Source organism: Homarus americanus, unplaced genomic scaffold (assembly GCF_018991925.1).
Source record: "Homarus americanus isolate GMGI-L3 unplaced genomic scaffold, GMGI_Hamer_2.0 scaffold53225, whole genome shotgun sequence".
In the NCBI taxonomy this organism is placed as follows: Eukaryota; Metazoa; Arthropoda; class Malacostraca; order Decapoda; family Nephropidae; genus Homarus; species Homarus americanus.
In genome coordinates this window covers 1,519,754-1,537,085 of record NW_024750875.1, presented here as the reverse complement: position 1 = coordinate 1,537,085, position 17,332 = coordinate 1,519,754, and the positions used below count along the sequence as shown (strand labels likewise).

Genomic DNA, 17,332 nt, shown 5'->3' with positions numbered 1-17,332 from the left:
TAAAACGTCACAAACGATATAAAACGTCTTAAACGATATAAAACGTCAAAAACGATATAAAACGTCACAAACGATATAAAACGTCTTAAACGATATGAAACGTCAAAAACGATATAAAACGTCTTAAACGATATAAAACGTCAAAAACGATATAAAACGTCACAAACGATATAAAACGTCTTAAACGATATAAAACGTCAAAAACGATATAAAACGTCACAAACGATATAAAACGTCTTAAACGATATAAAACGTCATAAACGATATAAAACGTCTTAAACGATATAAAACGTCATAAACGATATAAAACGTCTTAAACGATATAAAACGTCTTAAACGATATAAAACGTCATAAACGATATAAAACGTCATAAACGATATAAAACGTCTTAAACGATATAAAACGTCATAAACGATATAAAACGTCATAAACGATATAAAACGTCATAAACGATATAAAACGTCATAAACGATATAAAACGTCTTAAACGATATAGGTGTATGTACACTGTTACAGGGGTGCCCTCCCTCTACACAGTACAGTAGACACTTAACTTAACCTAACCTTACTAAACTCAAGTTATAAAGCAGGTCGAGGGATTAGGACAGGTGACGCAATATGATCTTAGGAGAAATGTATTAAATTTTAAACTGCAAGAGAAATTAAGTTTATTTTGCCTATATATGTAATACGACTATTGCAGACAATTTTAATAATGATAGTAAGTATTTTTTTTCAATATATTCCTGTTCTTTAAATACTATGGTTACGGTGACTTTACATTTATACGCTTTCCTCTTTCATATTATTTCATGTTTCCCATCAAGAGTTATTCCTTCTGTTTTAAGGTGAAGATGATGTGGTATAATTATTGAATGAACTTATCAATACTAGGAAAGTGTTGTATCATCGTGGTTCAATAGGATGTGTTACTGAGTCATGATCAGGTGCTAGTGAGTAACACGCACACACACACACGGCATCACAAAAAAATAAGTTGCACCAAGTTATCTTAATACTGTAGTGGGAAAAAAAATGGAAATTACGAGAATATCCCGAACATGCAAGTTATCACATGTACGACAGTGCCTGCGCAGTGTCTGTGTGGGGGTGCCAACGAGCCTTTAATTATCTCTCTTCTTAAAAATATATCATATACTCAAGGGCATATAATTAATTTACCCGAGGAGAAGGAGGATGGGGAGGGAGAACATAATTATACAGTAATATGAAGAGTTACTGAAACGTTCACATAAAGAATGTTACGAATAACAACACATTTGGCAATATTACGAGACACGCAGGCAGCAGGAACGTTTGGTAAGGGACGTCAAGACAGAATCGTTTGTGGCATAGGCTACGGATATAAACACTAAAGCCCAAGAGGAGTGGCAGTAACGGAGTAGACTTGAGTTCCTTATCATCTTTGCTGCCGACACTTAAAACTGGACGTCTTCTACGCTCCTCAGCTGCCTAAAGGTATACCTAACTCTCGATGGATAATAAACTTTAATCAGTATAATACTATTTGTGTTACGTTACCTATTTGTGTCCGAAAATTGGATGTTTGAATGTTATGTTACCTCATCGTGTTCAATGAGTGTATTGTGGATCAATTTTAAAGTGACAGATGTATAATGTTTTAGTGGGGAGTTACATGCAGACATTCTTGTCTCACAAATTTGCTTAGCTTTTTCTCAGAAGTATATGAAGCGGTAGATAATGATGAGTCATATGATATAATTTATTTAGATTTCAGTAAAGCATTCGATAGAGTCCCTCATGAGAGATTGATAAGGAAGGTAGAAGCACATGGAATAGGTGGATCATTATTAAAATGGATTAGGTCATGGTTAACTGGTAGGAAACAAAGAGTCAGCATAAATGGATTTAAGTCAGACTGGGGTGCGGTCAAAAGCGGAGTTCCCCAGGGATCTGTATTAGGCCCTCTGCTGTTTGTTATATTCATTAATGATCTTGATTTAGGTATAACTAGTAGGATTAGTAAATTTGCAGATGATACCAAAATGGGGAGAGTGATAAATTCAGACAGTGACTTTGAACACCTTCAAAGAGATCTAGATACCTTACATGAGTGGTCAGTAGACTGGCAAATGAATTTTAATACTGATAAATGCAAGGTACTACAGATAGGGAAGACGAATACAAACGTTAAGTATAAACTAGGTAACACGGAAATAGAAAACTCAGATTGTGAAAAAGATCTAGGTGTATTTGTTAGCAACGACTTGAAACCTAGAAAACAATGTATTAGCGTTCGCAACAAGGCAAACAGGATTCTTGGGTTCATATCTAGGAGTGTGAGCAACAGAACTGCTGACGTTATCTTGAAACTTTACCTAGCATTAGTGAGGCCACACATGGATTATGCGGTTCAATTCTGGTGTCCTTATTATAGAATGGACATATGATTCTTTGGAGAGAGTACAAAGAAGAATGACAAAAATGATCCATAATATAGAAACCTTCCATATGAAGAAAGACTGAAAAGCTTAGGCTTGCATTCATTAGAGAGGCGTAGAGTTAGGGGAGATATGATAGAGGTGTTCAAGTGGGTAAGTGGGATTAACAAGGGTAAAATGGAAGATGTTCTGAAGCTCAGTAATAACGAAATAACTAGAACAAATGGCTTTAAATTAGATAAGTTCCGATTCAGAAAGGATATAGGCAAGCACTGGTTTGGTAATAGAGTTGTGGATATGTGGAATAGGCTACCGAGTGCTATAGTAGGATCGGGGACGCAAGGGAGCTTCAAGACGAAGTTGGATAGGCACATGGAAGTGCTGGGATGGGTGTGAAAGGGATCTGCCCTGTATGGGCCAGTCGGCCTCCTGCAGTATCCCACTTTCTTATGTTCTTATGTAGACGAATAATTGAATGACAGGAATTAATTACATAACATTTTAACGGGAAGAACTAATTATATAACTAAACTTGACGAAAATTAATTGAAAATTCTTATGTGAAACCCTTGTGTTGCAGAGTGAAGCCTGTCCACCACCACCACTGACCTGACCAAGCCTCTCCACCACTGACCTGTCCAAGCCTGTCCACCACTGACCTGACCAAGCCTGTCCACCAGTGACCTGACCACGCGAGTTGTTTCCGTGTGTGTGTCAACCAGAGGATCAAACTGAATAAGATGAATTTTCCTTGTCACGATAACCAACACCTCACCTTATCCAGCCACCTGAAAACCGAGTTCAAACAAGAACCACTTCAGATCAAACAAGAACCACTTCAGATCAAACAAGAACCACTTCAGGGCGGTCCTGTGACAATGTCGCTCCCTTCACCCGGTGCCTCTCCCCAAACTATTTACACTTCTCCCGCCGCTACTATGATTAATGGTGAGTGGCCGGTATCACAGCCTCCTGTTGCCGCTACCGCCCCGGCGCCATTAGTACCAATGCTCGTGTGCCTGAATCCCCAGTCACCAGAGAACAGCCAGTACACCACCATGAGGCTGAACCAGGCCGCTCTTGCCTCCTTCCTTCAAGCGAGTCCAGGAAGCTCACGTACCGTCCTACTGCGTAACGCTAATGATGCTTCCACCACCATACCTACTGTAGTGACTCACATAACGACGACCCAGCTGCTACAAGAGAGGGATCAGCTGCTCCAGGAGAACAAAGACCTACAGCACAAAGTCACTCAGTTCCAGAAACTCTTTAAAAACAAGAAGAAGTTGACCTCTGTCTTGAGGTCGCTGGGTATTAGAGCACAGTGATGTCCCGGCCTAAATCACCTCTCACACTCCACCCGAGGGACTCCAAAATAAAGCCTGTCTTTGTGTTATTGTCTCTTAATGAGGTGTATTAATATCTTGGTGCTATTGTCTCAAAGATAAAGTAATCTGTCTTCAAATATAAAATAAATAAATAATGAAAGAAGTTGACATATACGTTGAATAATTTACAATAATGACACCTTTATTCAGTAACATACACTAATGACATAATGAATTTTTGTTTATTAATACATAAGTAAAGTATACACACTACCCGTATATACAAGGTAGTGAACTAATACACACTATCATGGCAATGTTCGTCACTGAATAAGACACTAATAATCTTTTATTGTTTAACCTATGTAATACAGTAGCTACTTAGTGTATTTCGTGTGTCATTCATAATAGACAACTGCTTCACATATCTACCTAAAATATACATGTATACCTCTGAAGATGTCTTGAATAAAGACGAAAGCTAAGGTGCTCCGTTGTTTCCCTTTTCCCGTATGATTTTATCAAGATTTATCTTATCCACGTTTTCATTGTGGATCTACATGAAATAGGAGTATATAAGAACATAAGAAAATAAGGAGTCTGCAATAGGCCGGTTGGCCTGTGCATGGCAGCTCCTGTCGAGAGTTACTACCACTCTCTATCATCCATGAATCGATCTAGCCTCCTTTTGAAACTTTCCAGAGTTCCCGCACTTACTACAAAGTTGCTAAGCTTGTTCCACTCGTCCACCACCCTATTTGTGAACCAGTTTCTTCCTATCTCCCTCCTAAACCTAAACTTATCCAACTTGAATCCGTTGCTCGAGTCCTATCCTGCTCGGATATTATAAGAACTTTATCTATCCCCTTTATTGATTCCTTTCACCCACTTAAATACTTCTATCATATCTCCCCGCACTCTTCGTCTTTCTAGGGAATGCAAGTTAAGTTTCTTTAACCTATCCTGATATGGAAGGTTTCTAAGTCCCGGAATCATTTTTGTCATTCTTCGCTGCACCGACTCTAGTGAATTTATATCCATTCTATAATAGGGGCACCAGAACTGAACCGCATAATCGAGGTGCGGCCTAACTAGCGCAAGATATAGTTGCAATAAGACCTCTGCACTCTTGTTGCTTACACTTCTAGATATAAAACCCAATACTCTGTTTGCCTTATTTCGAACATTAACGCACTGTTTTCTAGGCCGTAGGTCCGGGCTTACAAGTACCCCTAGGTCTCTTTCACAAGTCGACTTCTCTAGGTTGATGTTGTTAAGGCTGTATACATTATAAGTATTTGTTCTTCCAATATTAAGTACGCTGTACTTGCTGGTGTTGAATTTCATTTGCCATTTTTCAGACCACCACTGCAGTTTATTTAGATCCTCCTGTAATGCATTTGCATCCTGCCCTGAATTAATTTGCCGCCCTATTTTGGTGTCATCCGCAAACTTGCTTATGGCACTGCTGATCCCAGTATCTAAATCGTTTATGTAGATTATGAACAAGAGTGGGCCTAGTACTGACCCCTGGGGAACCCCACTGGTTACACGGCCCCACTCAGATTTAACATCATCTACGCTGACCCTCTGCGTTCTATCGGTGAGCCATGATTTTATCCAATTTAAAACTTTCCCCTCGACACCATGAGCCTTAATTTTTCTCAGAAGCCTCTGATGCGGTACTCTGTCAAATGCTTTGCTAAAGTCTAAGTAAATAACATCGTAATTTTCGTCATTATCTACTACCTCGAAGACTTTCCTAAAAAACGTTAGCAGATTTGTTAGACAAGATTTTCCCTTTGTAAACCAATGTTGAGAGTCGTAGATTAATTTGCTTTTCTCTAGATGCGATCGGATGCTATCTGCTGTAATTGATTCAAGAAATTTCCCCACTACTGACGTCAAACTGATCGGCCGGTAATTTGAAGCTGATGCTCTGTCTCCCTTTTGGAATATGGGTACTACATTTGCCTGTTTCCACAACTCTGGCACAACTCCAGTGTCTAATGATTTTGTAAATAAGTTTACGAGGGGTCCGCTAATCTGTTCCCTACACTCTTTTAAGACTCGAGGAAAAATTTCATCCGGCCCTGGGGATTTTGTATTCTTTAGTTTATTTATCTTCTTAAGAACATCCTCTTTTCTGATAGTGATATTCTTTAATTTCTCTTCTTCCTTTCCCTTAAATATCAGTTCCACCTCCGGAATTTCATCGCAAATTTCTTCTGTGAAAACTGATAAGAAGTAGCTGTTCAATGCTTTGCTTATTTCTCCACTGCCATTTATCAATTCTCCCCTCCCTGACTTTAAAGGCCCAACTTTGTCCTTGACCTTTGTCCTATATACCTGGAAAAATCCCTTGGGATTCGCCTTGGATTCTCTTGCTATTTTGATTTCATAGTCTCTCTTTGCTTTCCTTACATTTTTCTTAACATTCCTAGATAGTTCATTATACCTGTTTCTGAGCTGCTCCTCCCCTCCCTTTAATTTCTTATATATTCCTTTCTTTATTCCTATAGTGTTTATATACTATACATATAGGAATATATATACCTGTAGTGTTTATATACATAAAGGAATATATACCTGTAGTTTTTATGCACATAAAGGAATATATACCTGTAGTGTTTATATACACAGGAATATATACCTGTAGTGTTTATATACATAAAGGAATATATACCTGTAGTGTTTATATATATAAAGGAATATATACCTGTAGTGTTTATATACATAAAGGAATATATACCTGTAGTGTTTATATACATAAAGGAATATATACCTGCAGTGTTTATATACACATAGGAATATATACCTGTAGTGTTTATATACATAAAGGAATATATACCTGTAGTGTTTATATACATAAAGGAATATATACCTGTAGTGTGTATATACATAAAGGAATATATACCTGCAGTGTTTATATACACATAGGAATATATACCTGTAGTGTTTATATACAAGGTAACACCGTGGTCAAAAATCCAGTGTAAACCACGATCAACACCAACCACAGCCAGGGTTTATACTAATACAAATCTATACCAATACACCACGGTCATATCTGCATTGTAACCATCCCTCTTGTAAGGCCCCCCTAAAAAAACATCCCCAAAAACTTTAAAAAATAATAAAAATTTTAATGTTAATACAGTGAAACCTCTATTTAATGGGGGTCACTGTGCATAGTTTAAGACCACTTCCATGAATATTTTAAGTGTTTAAGTGTCCAGTATAAGTAATGACCACTGAAGTGTACTTTAAGTGGCTGCAGTAATAAATATCTGAACGAATTCTTGTGTATTGAGAGAAGCCTTTATGTCGTTGTGTGTTGGTAGAGAGAGGTAGAGAGGGAGACGGGAACAGAGAGGAGAGAGAGATGGGGAGACGGAAACAGAGAGGAGAGACGACTGAAAGAGAGGGATAGACAGACAGAGAGAGAGGGAGAGACGGAAAGAGATATATAAAGGCAGACAAAGAGACAAAAAAATGAAAAAATGCACTAATGCTGAATATAACTTAAATTTACGACAACCATAATAATAGACTCAGACATTATTGAACAGGAGCATACATGAATAACAATAGAACCGATCATTATATCACTAAATTGAACAGACTCCATACATGGTGAACAGCTGAGTAGGAGACAAAGTTTAGAACAATTTATATATATCTAAGGAACTATTAAGGCTAAATACAAAAAAATGATATAATTAGCTATTTTTTCTCATCAATCCCGAGCCTTAAATTTAAAATAATCACTTCGTATCTTTTGGACAGTGAGAAAGATGTTCTTGAGACAGTTACATGACGGTAAAATATCCCTCACAGGTGTTAGTAAAAATCGATTACTCATATTTATGTTAAAACTATAAGTCAGGATTGTGAAGCCCAAAATGACCACTATATTAACATTCGTGTATAAGGATAAATAGTATATAACTCGGCAAGATACGTCAAAGATTCACACCCATTGGATATATCTGCCAACCCTATGATCGTGAATTATAGAGATGGTCCGAGATATAGCAAATTATAGAGATGATCCAGGTAGGTAATTAAGGACAGTGGGCAGGTGAGGAAGATGACTGTGATTTAAATGTTCGCTGTTCAAGGACGAATACCGTAAGCAGATAGTGGCTGGGGACCTTAGTTCATAACCTAACCTAACCTCTTGTAACTTAACCTAACTTTAACCTAACCTAACCTAATGTAACCTAAACTTAATGGAACCTAACCTTAACATACCCTAACCTAACTTTAACCTAACCTTAATAGAACCTAACCTAACCTTTTTTTTCCTAACACGAAGATGAGATACATTGCAATAAACAAGAAGCTTTTTTTGAGATAACACCTACAGTTAAGTGAAGGGATCTGGTCATCAAACAGTCCCCGGCCCGGATTTTGTTGACTTGTTCCTTCATTATTATGTGGTCTGTGTTGTGCTCTACGATATGAGTCCTGCACTCTCCTATATGAAAGGAAAGTTCGTATACTGTGTCTTAAGATGTTTTTAAATAACATCGTTGATTCACCACACTGACCAGCATCAAGTCAGGCAACTAATCACACGGCTGTCTTTACTGTAGCTCCGAGATCCAAGTGAAACCAAGAGAGAACTCAAAAACTAGTACAGTAGGTCACGTCTTACACAAATACGAACATACAAAAAAGTAGGTCCTAAAACAGACCCTTGTGGTACTCCTGTCACAAAGAAATTTTCCTTCTCTATTTATACTCCGCGAGCAAGTGACTTATTCGGATAGCTTTTGTGTATGAAGCTCTGTCCTGTGTGGCAGTGAACAGTGATCCCATCCTCAATGTCATTACCTGAATGACCTACCCAGATTAGGCAAATTGTACCCCAACTTTGTAAAATAACTTTGAGAAATTAGATAAGATCACAAGAGGAGTTTGATAAAGACTGCTGCTATCATCGTCCCTATCTTTCTCTCTCACTCCTTCCTCTCCTCCCCCCCTGCCTCCTTCCCTATACATCTCTCTTTCTCCCTTCCTCCATCACTCCCTGCCTCCGTCTCTCCTCTCTTACTTTCCTCTCGCTCCTCCTCTTTCCCTTCTTCCCTCACCGCCCCCCCCCCACACACACATACACACACACTCACCTCCTCCCTCAACACACACACTCACACACCTCCTACTCCTTCTCCCACACACTCATAACCTTTTCCTCTCCCCCACAGTAAGAGTCACAGCTGATAACGGGTCAGCTAAAAGTGTTACTGACTACACCTTAAGTAACGTCTCAGAATAACTCTCACTCACCTCCTCCCACCCACTTCCCCTCCCTCACTCTTACCTCCTCCGTCCTCAGAGCGTCCATGACTGTACTGGAAGTCTAGAGAATAAATGTACCGCACAAATACTCACCACGAAATGCAAAAGAGGACAAATAATAAATGTCAGTTTTGATGTTAATTGATTGATGATAACATAATAGGCTAACAGAGTACTTGGGTTCATACAAAGGAATGTTAGTTACAAGACTAGCGAGGTCACCGTATTACAGAATGGATATAGAATCCTTGGAAAGAATTCAGAGGAGAATGACAAGACTAATCCCGGGCATTAGGAACCTTGAATACAGAGACAGGTTAAAGCTGCTTAATTTGCACTCCCTCAAGAGACGTAGAGTGAGGGGCGATATGATAGAGGTGTATAAATGGAAGTCAGGGATGAACAAAAGGGACATTACAAAGGTACTCAAACTATCCAACCAGGAGTGAACTCGTAACAATGGTTTTAAATTAGACAAATTTAGATTTAGGCGCGAAATAGGTAAACACTGGTTTGGAAATATAGTGGATGAGTGGAACAAGTTACCAAATATCATCATTAACTCGAATACGCTGGGTAGCTTCAAACATAAGTTGGATGGATATATGAGCAATAGGGGTTGGGTGTAAATGGGACTGCCCACTGCCCAGTATGGGCCAATAGGCCCGCTGCAGTTTCCTCCATTCTTATGTTCTTATGTTCTTATAGTCTGAAGTGACTGTTCACAGAAGAATATTTATAATTGAAGATCTAAGTATTAATATACACTGACTTACTCAAGTTATGAGTACATGTACTGTACTGCCTCATGTTAAGTGTGTGTGGCGGATCCTGGAGTTGTCGTGTTATCCAGGTGACCTATGACGAGTGTCCGCCGCACCCTACACCAAGCACTGAGGTCAGCCTTACTGGACGACATTGCCGCACCTACTACACGGAGAAGGTTCAGGCACCACGCCAGGGAGTCGAGGACCTTCTGGGAGACATGCGACGTACAGCCTTCACCCCCGAAGACGCTGACGGTCCTCCTGCACCAGAGGCACCACCATCTGGAGGACAGAAAGACGCGTCCGAGGACACGAACATCCTGCAGGAGCCGCCCCTCCTGCGGCTCCTGCATCAACACCGTCGGCGTTAAACCTCAACATTTCATAACCAGAAGCAACGTTGTCACCGGCCCCCGATGGACTACCTCTCTTGGACCAGAGGTCAGTCCTGCACCACTGAGGACCAGTTGAGGTGCATCAAAGTTTTAACACCACACTAGCACGATTAACGAGCCCCTTCATCACAATATCTTAACCCCTAAAACTGTGATTATTTAACCCTTTAATTACAAGGATAATTACCTTTAGTATGATGTTTAACTTTTTTAGAGTTTACTTCTTAGTCCCCCCCCCCTCCCCCTTCAGTTATAGAAATGGTGGTGGGGGCCAGGGGGGGGGGGGTATTGTGGTCATAACTAATGGCGTCTGTCTGTCTGTGAGTCAGTGGCAATTATGGTTTCCGCTGGACTTAAAAGATCATAACGAGGTCTTTGTTGGCACTGTGTTCCGGTCACCTAACCTAACCTGACTTGACCTAACCTATCCTATCCTAACCCGATCTAACCTCTCTTAATCTAAATAACACCAATGCATCCTATCCTAATCTAACCTAACCTAACCCAACCTAACCTAACCTATCCTAACCTAACCTAACCTAAATTAATTATTAGGTTATAGGTGTTATTTTTTATTTTTATTTATACCACTTACCACCATCACCACCTACCACTATCATCACCTACCACCATCACCACCTACCACCATCACCACCTACCACTATCATCACCTACCACCATCACCACCTACCACTATCACCACCTACCACTATCATCATCCACCACCATCACCACCTACCACTATCATCATCCACCACCATCACCACCTACTACCATCACCACCACACCTACCACTATCACCACCTACTATCATCCACCCATCACCACCACACTCCACCACCTACCACTATCATCATCCACCTACCACCATCACCTACCACCATCACCACCTACCACTATCACCACCTACCACTATCATCATCCACCACCATCACCACCTACCACTATCATCATCCACCACCATCACCACTTGCTATTGTCATCACCTATCACCATCAGCACCTACCACCATCATCACCTACCACTATCATCATCCACCACCATCACCACCTACCACCATCACCACCTACCACCATCACCACGACCTACCACCACACTGACAACCACTACCAACCACCTCAGCCACAATAAATCCGGTGGTTGGGTTTTTATCAGATGACTCAGTTCGTTTGTATCCGTAGAAGTAACTGATACTGAGAAGGGCGTGAGGGCCGTATGAGGACTTCTAAAGAGACACCTTCTGCAGCCACTACAGAAAGGTGTTGGGCAAGACTGGTAGCTAGAGGTACAGTCGCCTACACATATACCTGGTACAGTGGCTGGCATGTTTTATGAGATGTGGCAACTCTGTAGACCCGGGAATGCTTATATTTTCTTTTTTCTTTTTTTACGGGGAATAGCCCACCCAGGCACAGGTCACCAATCCACACAGGGGCTACCTGGCAAAAAAAAAAAAAAAAATTAATAAATATAGGAATGGAAAAAAAATCATTAGGGAAATTAAGAGTGAAAAACCATATATGTATGTTGTGTTGTCAAAGAAAGATAAACAATTGAGACCTGCAATTGTGTGTAAATGAGGCAGAAAGTCAGATTAGCAACCTGGGACTTGGTCACATATGGCAGCAGGGTCTACCATTAGATAACACATTATGCTTTCAATATCTTCTCAAGCGATAGTACCTCCCTGTTTGATAGCTGCCTACTACCTGAGTCTGGCTATTATTGTCAGGTTCCTTCGGGGCCATTCTGGGAGGTTATTTTTTATATGATGTAAACAAACAGAGAGCTGCCACATCCCACAAAACATGACAGCTACTGTACCAGGTATAAGTGAAGGCGACAGTACATATAGCTTTACCAGGTACACCCTATGTCATCACCCCATAACACCACCCTACACTACAATCAGCCACTCACTACCTGCCCACCCCATATCAGTAAACACCCCACACCTACCTCACCTCGACGACCACCCGCATGTTCGCGCTAACCTAACCTAACCTAACAATGTCCCCGCTCTCAAAACATTACTCACTGTGAAAGCTAAAACATTACAGCCCCCCCCCCCCTCCAGTCACTTAGATGAGTTAACTAATACAGGTAACACAGGTATCTTACTATAATATATACCATTACCTGTCTTAGTTAGCGAGAATTATACCTACCAGTGTGAGGTTACCAGGAGCCACCAGTAAGCCATTTTATTATAAATCATGAGCCAGACTACATCAATTTCTCACCCACCAAAAGACTACACCAATTTCTTGTCCCTCGTCAACTATTATGGACACAACTAAGTAAATAATGTAGAGGATATACTCTGTTACTCTCAACGTCGCCATATCCTGACTACTGGGGTTAGGTTAGGTTAGGAACACAATCACCACCACCAACATAACCATCAACCACACACACCCCTAGAGGTAGGTCGTATCTTAAGTCTTGGAGGTTATTTGCTCCAGCCTCTGATCTCTCAAACAAACAGACAAACGAAAAGGAAGATATGCTTCCCAGAGGAGCCTGTGTGTGTGTGTGTGTGTGTGTGTGTTAAGAAGTTATAATCCTTGTTTATGTTAAGGAGAGAGAGAGAGAGAGAGAGAGAGAGAGAGAGAGAGAGAGAGAGAGAGAGAGGGGATGACGTTACGTTCACGGGTGTGTGGGAGAGCGCTTGTGTATGTATTAAGGTCATATGAGGTCTGTGGTGTGGGAGGTGGGGAAAGGTGTTTATATCATCCACTAACAACAATACAAAGAATTTTATTACCATTATCAGATATGGAATTGATAAACCAGCGTGGAGTAGAGTATCGCAGATATAACGGTGAAGCAACCAGAACACTAGCACCACTGTAAACGTGGACACGATGGAAACAAAGAGATCCACTCACTGCACTCAGTTACTGGTGCCTGTCTGTGCAGGGATACGAACATAAAATTACTGCTACTAGTACTACTACTACTACTACTACTAATAATAATAATAATAATAATAATAACAATACTACAACTACTATCCCCTTTTTGCACTTTAATTCCACTACTTTTCAGTTTATTTTGAACAGTTCAAAACTCGAAACAATTAAGTATCATTCGAATCAGTTTCATAAAAAGGAATATCACTGAACCAATACTCGAGACACTTCATAACAGTTAGACAAAGTGTATCTGTACAGACATTTTATAAAAATATGTGCGTCAATAGGGCAAATATTAATAACACTGATAATATTACAATATATACACGGTAACATTATCGAAAACGTAATGCCGTACTGCTAGAAGACTGTTTGAGAGACTTTATGGGTTCGAATCCCGTAAGACACCCATATTTATACCTACGGTTGACTACTGTATGTACAATATGTTGGTGATCTGTCGGTGTAATATCTGTAAGGCTGTCCAAGTAATCTGATGGAATGTCGATTTATAATGAGATGGTGTCAAAGGTTATGACACTGGTATAATGCAAAATATTGTCTATATATTATGAATTTCTGTGGGAGTAAAGTGCAAAAAGGGTACTATTGCTACTAAAAGTACTACCAACACCAACTACTACTATTAATTAACAATAATAACAACGGAAATATTACAATTATAAAAAGTAATAATAATAACACCAAAACAAATTGTTCTTGGTGCATATAGGAAATCCTACTGCGTAACGTTTTGAGTACGATCTGACTAAGCAGCTTCCTCACGTCCTCAAACGTTACGTATCTTTAAACCGAAGAAAATATTATTGGAACGTATACCACATATACCGCCTCATTTATTAATATAGGAAAATGCAAGAGACAATATTTATTCAGCTGAACACTCGACATTAGGAATATATAGTACAATGGCCGAACCTACTACAGAAAACGGATATTTGATGACGTCACGCTTAAACAAACCCAGAGCGGATATTTATACTCTTGTTATTTCTGGGACGGAAATGATCTCCAACAACAAACATTACTCAATTGTACTGTCATATATATTTTTATAATTACATATTTATAAAAGGGTCTTATAAATTTTGTCAACTGATATAAGAGATTACTAGACCATAATAACACTACTTTATAACAGACGGGCAATGGGTGACCTAACTGAGGTGTAAAAACATCTCAAGGGGCACTACTCAGTCGAGTGTCCCTATACCTGGAGCTGGCGGACGCTCGCCTCACAAGGGGTCACAGCTCAAGGTTGAAGAAGCCTCAAGTCCAGAAAACTGTGAGGGCAAACTTTTTCGGAGTGAGAGTTGTGAACTCTTTGAACAATCTGCCAGAGAGTGTTGTGATGGCACCGAATGTGAGCTCTTTCAAAACCAAACTTGACCAACACTGGAGCGGGTTCAGATACATTCAGGAGCCGGTGCATGCCCAGTACTTGCCAACAGTGCGTGACATTGATGTGATCGACCGCCCAAGTGGCTAACGAGCCGATCAGTGCTGAAGAGGATAAAAGTATAGCTGTTGAACACTACATCATTGCTTTTGAGCACTACATTATAGCTGTTGAGCACTACATTATAGCTATTGAGCACTACATTATAGCTGTTGAGCACTACATTATAGCTGTTGAGCACTACATTATAGCTGTTGAGCACTACATTATAGCTGTTGAGCACTACATTATAGCTGTTGAGCACTACATTATAGCTGTTGAGCACTACATTATAGCTGTTGAGCACTACATTATAGCTGTTGAGCACTACATTATAGCTGTTGAGCACTGCATTATAGCTGTTGAGCACTACATTATAGCTGTTGAGCACTACATTATAGCTGTTGAGCACTACATTATAGCTGTTGAGCACTACATTATAGCTGTTGAGCACTACATTATAGCTGTTGAGCACTACATTATAGCTGTTGAGCACTACATTATAGCTGTTGAGCACTACATTATAGCTGTTGAGCACTACATTATAGCTGTTGAGCACTACATTATAGCTGTTGAGCACTACATTATAGCTGTTGAACATTACTTTTCATTGTAAATCACGAGTTTAACAGCCAGGAGAAAATAACACATCATACAATTAATTTTACTTAACTACACCACCATTAAGTAGATGATAATAATAATAATAATAATAATAATAATAATAATACAGAAGCATCATCATACAAGTTTACAAATGGTTTGGTATGTATATATGAACATAAGAACATAAGAACATAAGAAAATAAGGAGTCTGCAATAGGCTGGTTGGTCTGTGCATGGCAGCTCCTGTCGAGAGTTACTACCACTCTCTATCATCCATGAATCTATCTAGCCTCCTCTTGAAACTTTCCAGAGTTCTCGCACCCACTACAAAGTTGCTAAGCTTGTTCCACCCGTCCACCACCCTATTTGTGAACCAGTTTCTTCCTATCTCCCTCCTAAACCTAAACTTATCCAACTTGAATCCGTTGCTCCGAGTCCTATCCTGCTCAGATATTATAAGAACTTTATCTATATCCCCTTTATTGATTCCTTTCACCCACTTAAATACTTCTATCATATCTCCCCGCACTCTTCGTCTTTCTAGGGAATGCAAGTTAAGTTTCTTTAACCTATCCTAATATGGAAGGTTTCTAAGTCCCGGAATCATTTTTGTCATTCTTCGCTGCACCGACTCTAGTGAATTTATATCCATTCTATAATAGGGGCACCAGAACTGGACCGCATAATCGAAGTGCGGCCTGACTAGCGCAAGATATAGTTGCAATAAGACCTCTGCACTCTTGTTACTTACACTTCTAGATATAAAACCCAATACTCTGTTTGCCTTATTTCGAAGTATGCAGGTATACAGATCAGTGTGTGTATAGACAGTGTAGGTATAGGGTGTACAGAGACCATGCAGGTATACAGTGTCCAGTGTATACCTGTAGAGCCAAGACAGTGCAGGTAAACAGTAAGGCAATTTGACCCAGGGTAGTCGACAAAGCCGTCTAACACACACACACGAAACCAACGCAATACAACCATATTACACTAATATAAGTATTATCTACAAAGTACTTGATAACAAGCTTCAAAGCATAAATACGTAACGTTTTGGGCTGCTCTAACGGATGTGCTTGCGCGCGCGTGCGTGTGTGTGTGTGTTGTGTGTGTGTGTGTGTGTGATTTACACGCAAGTCACACAGTATACCAAACTTAACCACCCTAACGCTAACGATAACCTAACCTACCACTCCCGCCTATAATCTGGCGTCAGTAGTGGCGGTAACCCTTGCCACCTTGTCACCTCACGTCTACATTATTACCCTAATGAACACAACAGGGAGGAAAGGAACTCCTGTAGGCAACTGTACAGTCAACCAAAGATGCACCGACCCCACCCTAGGTCTCGTACTGGCAATTTTACCTGGCAATACTTGGTAATGGAAGGCTGTATGTAAAGGTGATTGTGATTGGTGGATCTGTTTTCGGCTGCATCACTGTGAGGATAAATATTAAACAAACCAAAGGTAGAATTTTTATAATAATAAACTATTCATTGTTATTTAAGATCAAGAGAAGATTCCAAATGTTCGTAAATTTGTTTAAATAATGAAGAAATTATGGTCTAGGAATCTTGTGGCAGCTGTTATTGTAGTTGAGTTGCCAATTCATTAATATAATTTTCTTCACTTATTTAAATACATAGCATAACATTTAACGTTTCCTTCTCTTGTACTACATAATATATTCTGTATCGCCCACTGCACTAATTGGTCGCCTTAGCTAAAGTTATATGTAAGATTCAACACTCAAGTAGTAGTATGTGAGATATACTGAGATAACAGAGTACAGTAAATGTTCTGTTTATAAGAGGTGAGGGAGTCAATCTTATGACGTCAGTGACCTCCTCCTATAGACAGACCTTGCCCTCTGTGTGACGAGTGGGAGGTAGAGTGTCTGGGGAACTTGGTGGTGGTGGTGGTAGTGATGGTGGTAGTGGTGGTGGTGGTGGTGGTAGTGGTGATGGTGGTGGTGGTGGTGGTGATGAGAGGTGGTGGTGGTGGTGGTGGTGGTGGTGAGTGGTAGTGGTGGTGGAGGTGGTGGTGGTGATGGTGGTAGTGGTGGTGGTGGTGATGGTGGTGGTGGTGGTGGTGGTGGTGGTGGTAGTGGTGGAGGTGATGGT

The 17,332-nt window shown here is 40.1% G+C and overlaps 2 protein-coding genes across 2 annotated transcripts; both read left to right on the top strand.

Moving 5' to 3' along the window:
* Nucleotides 1-1,332: 1,332 nt before the first annotated feature.
* Nucleotides 1,333-4,241, top strand: LOC121854460. Its single transcript, XM_042349133.1, has 2 exons — nt 1,333-1,480; nt 3,005-4,241. The coding sequence occupies exon 2, from the start codon at nt 3,165-3,167 to the stop codon at nt 3,750-3,752; it is 588 nt and encodes a 195-aa protein (XP_042205067.1). The 5' UTR covers nt 1,333-1,480; nt 3,005-3,164; the 3' UTR covers nt 3,753-4,241.
* A 6,001-nt stretch (nt 4,242-10,242) lies between these two features.
* On the top strand, nt 10,243-15,214 carry LOC121854476. Its single transcript, XM_042349151.1, has 2 exons — nt 10,243-10,267; nt 14,727-15,214. Exons 1-2 carry the CDS (start codon nt 10,243-10,245, stop codon nt 15,212-15,214), a joined length of 513 nt encoding a protein of 170 aa, XP_042205085.1.
* The last annotated feature ends 2,118 nt before the right edge of the window (nt 15,215-17,332 follow it).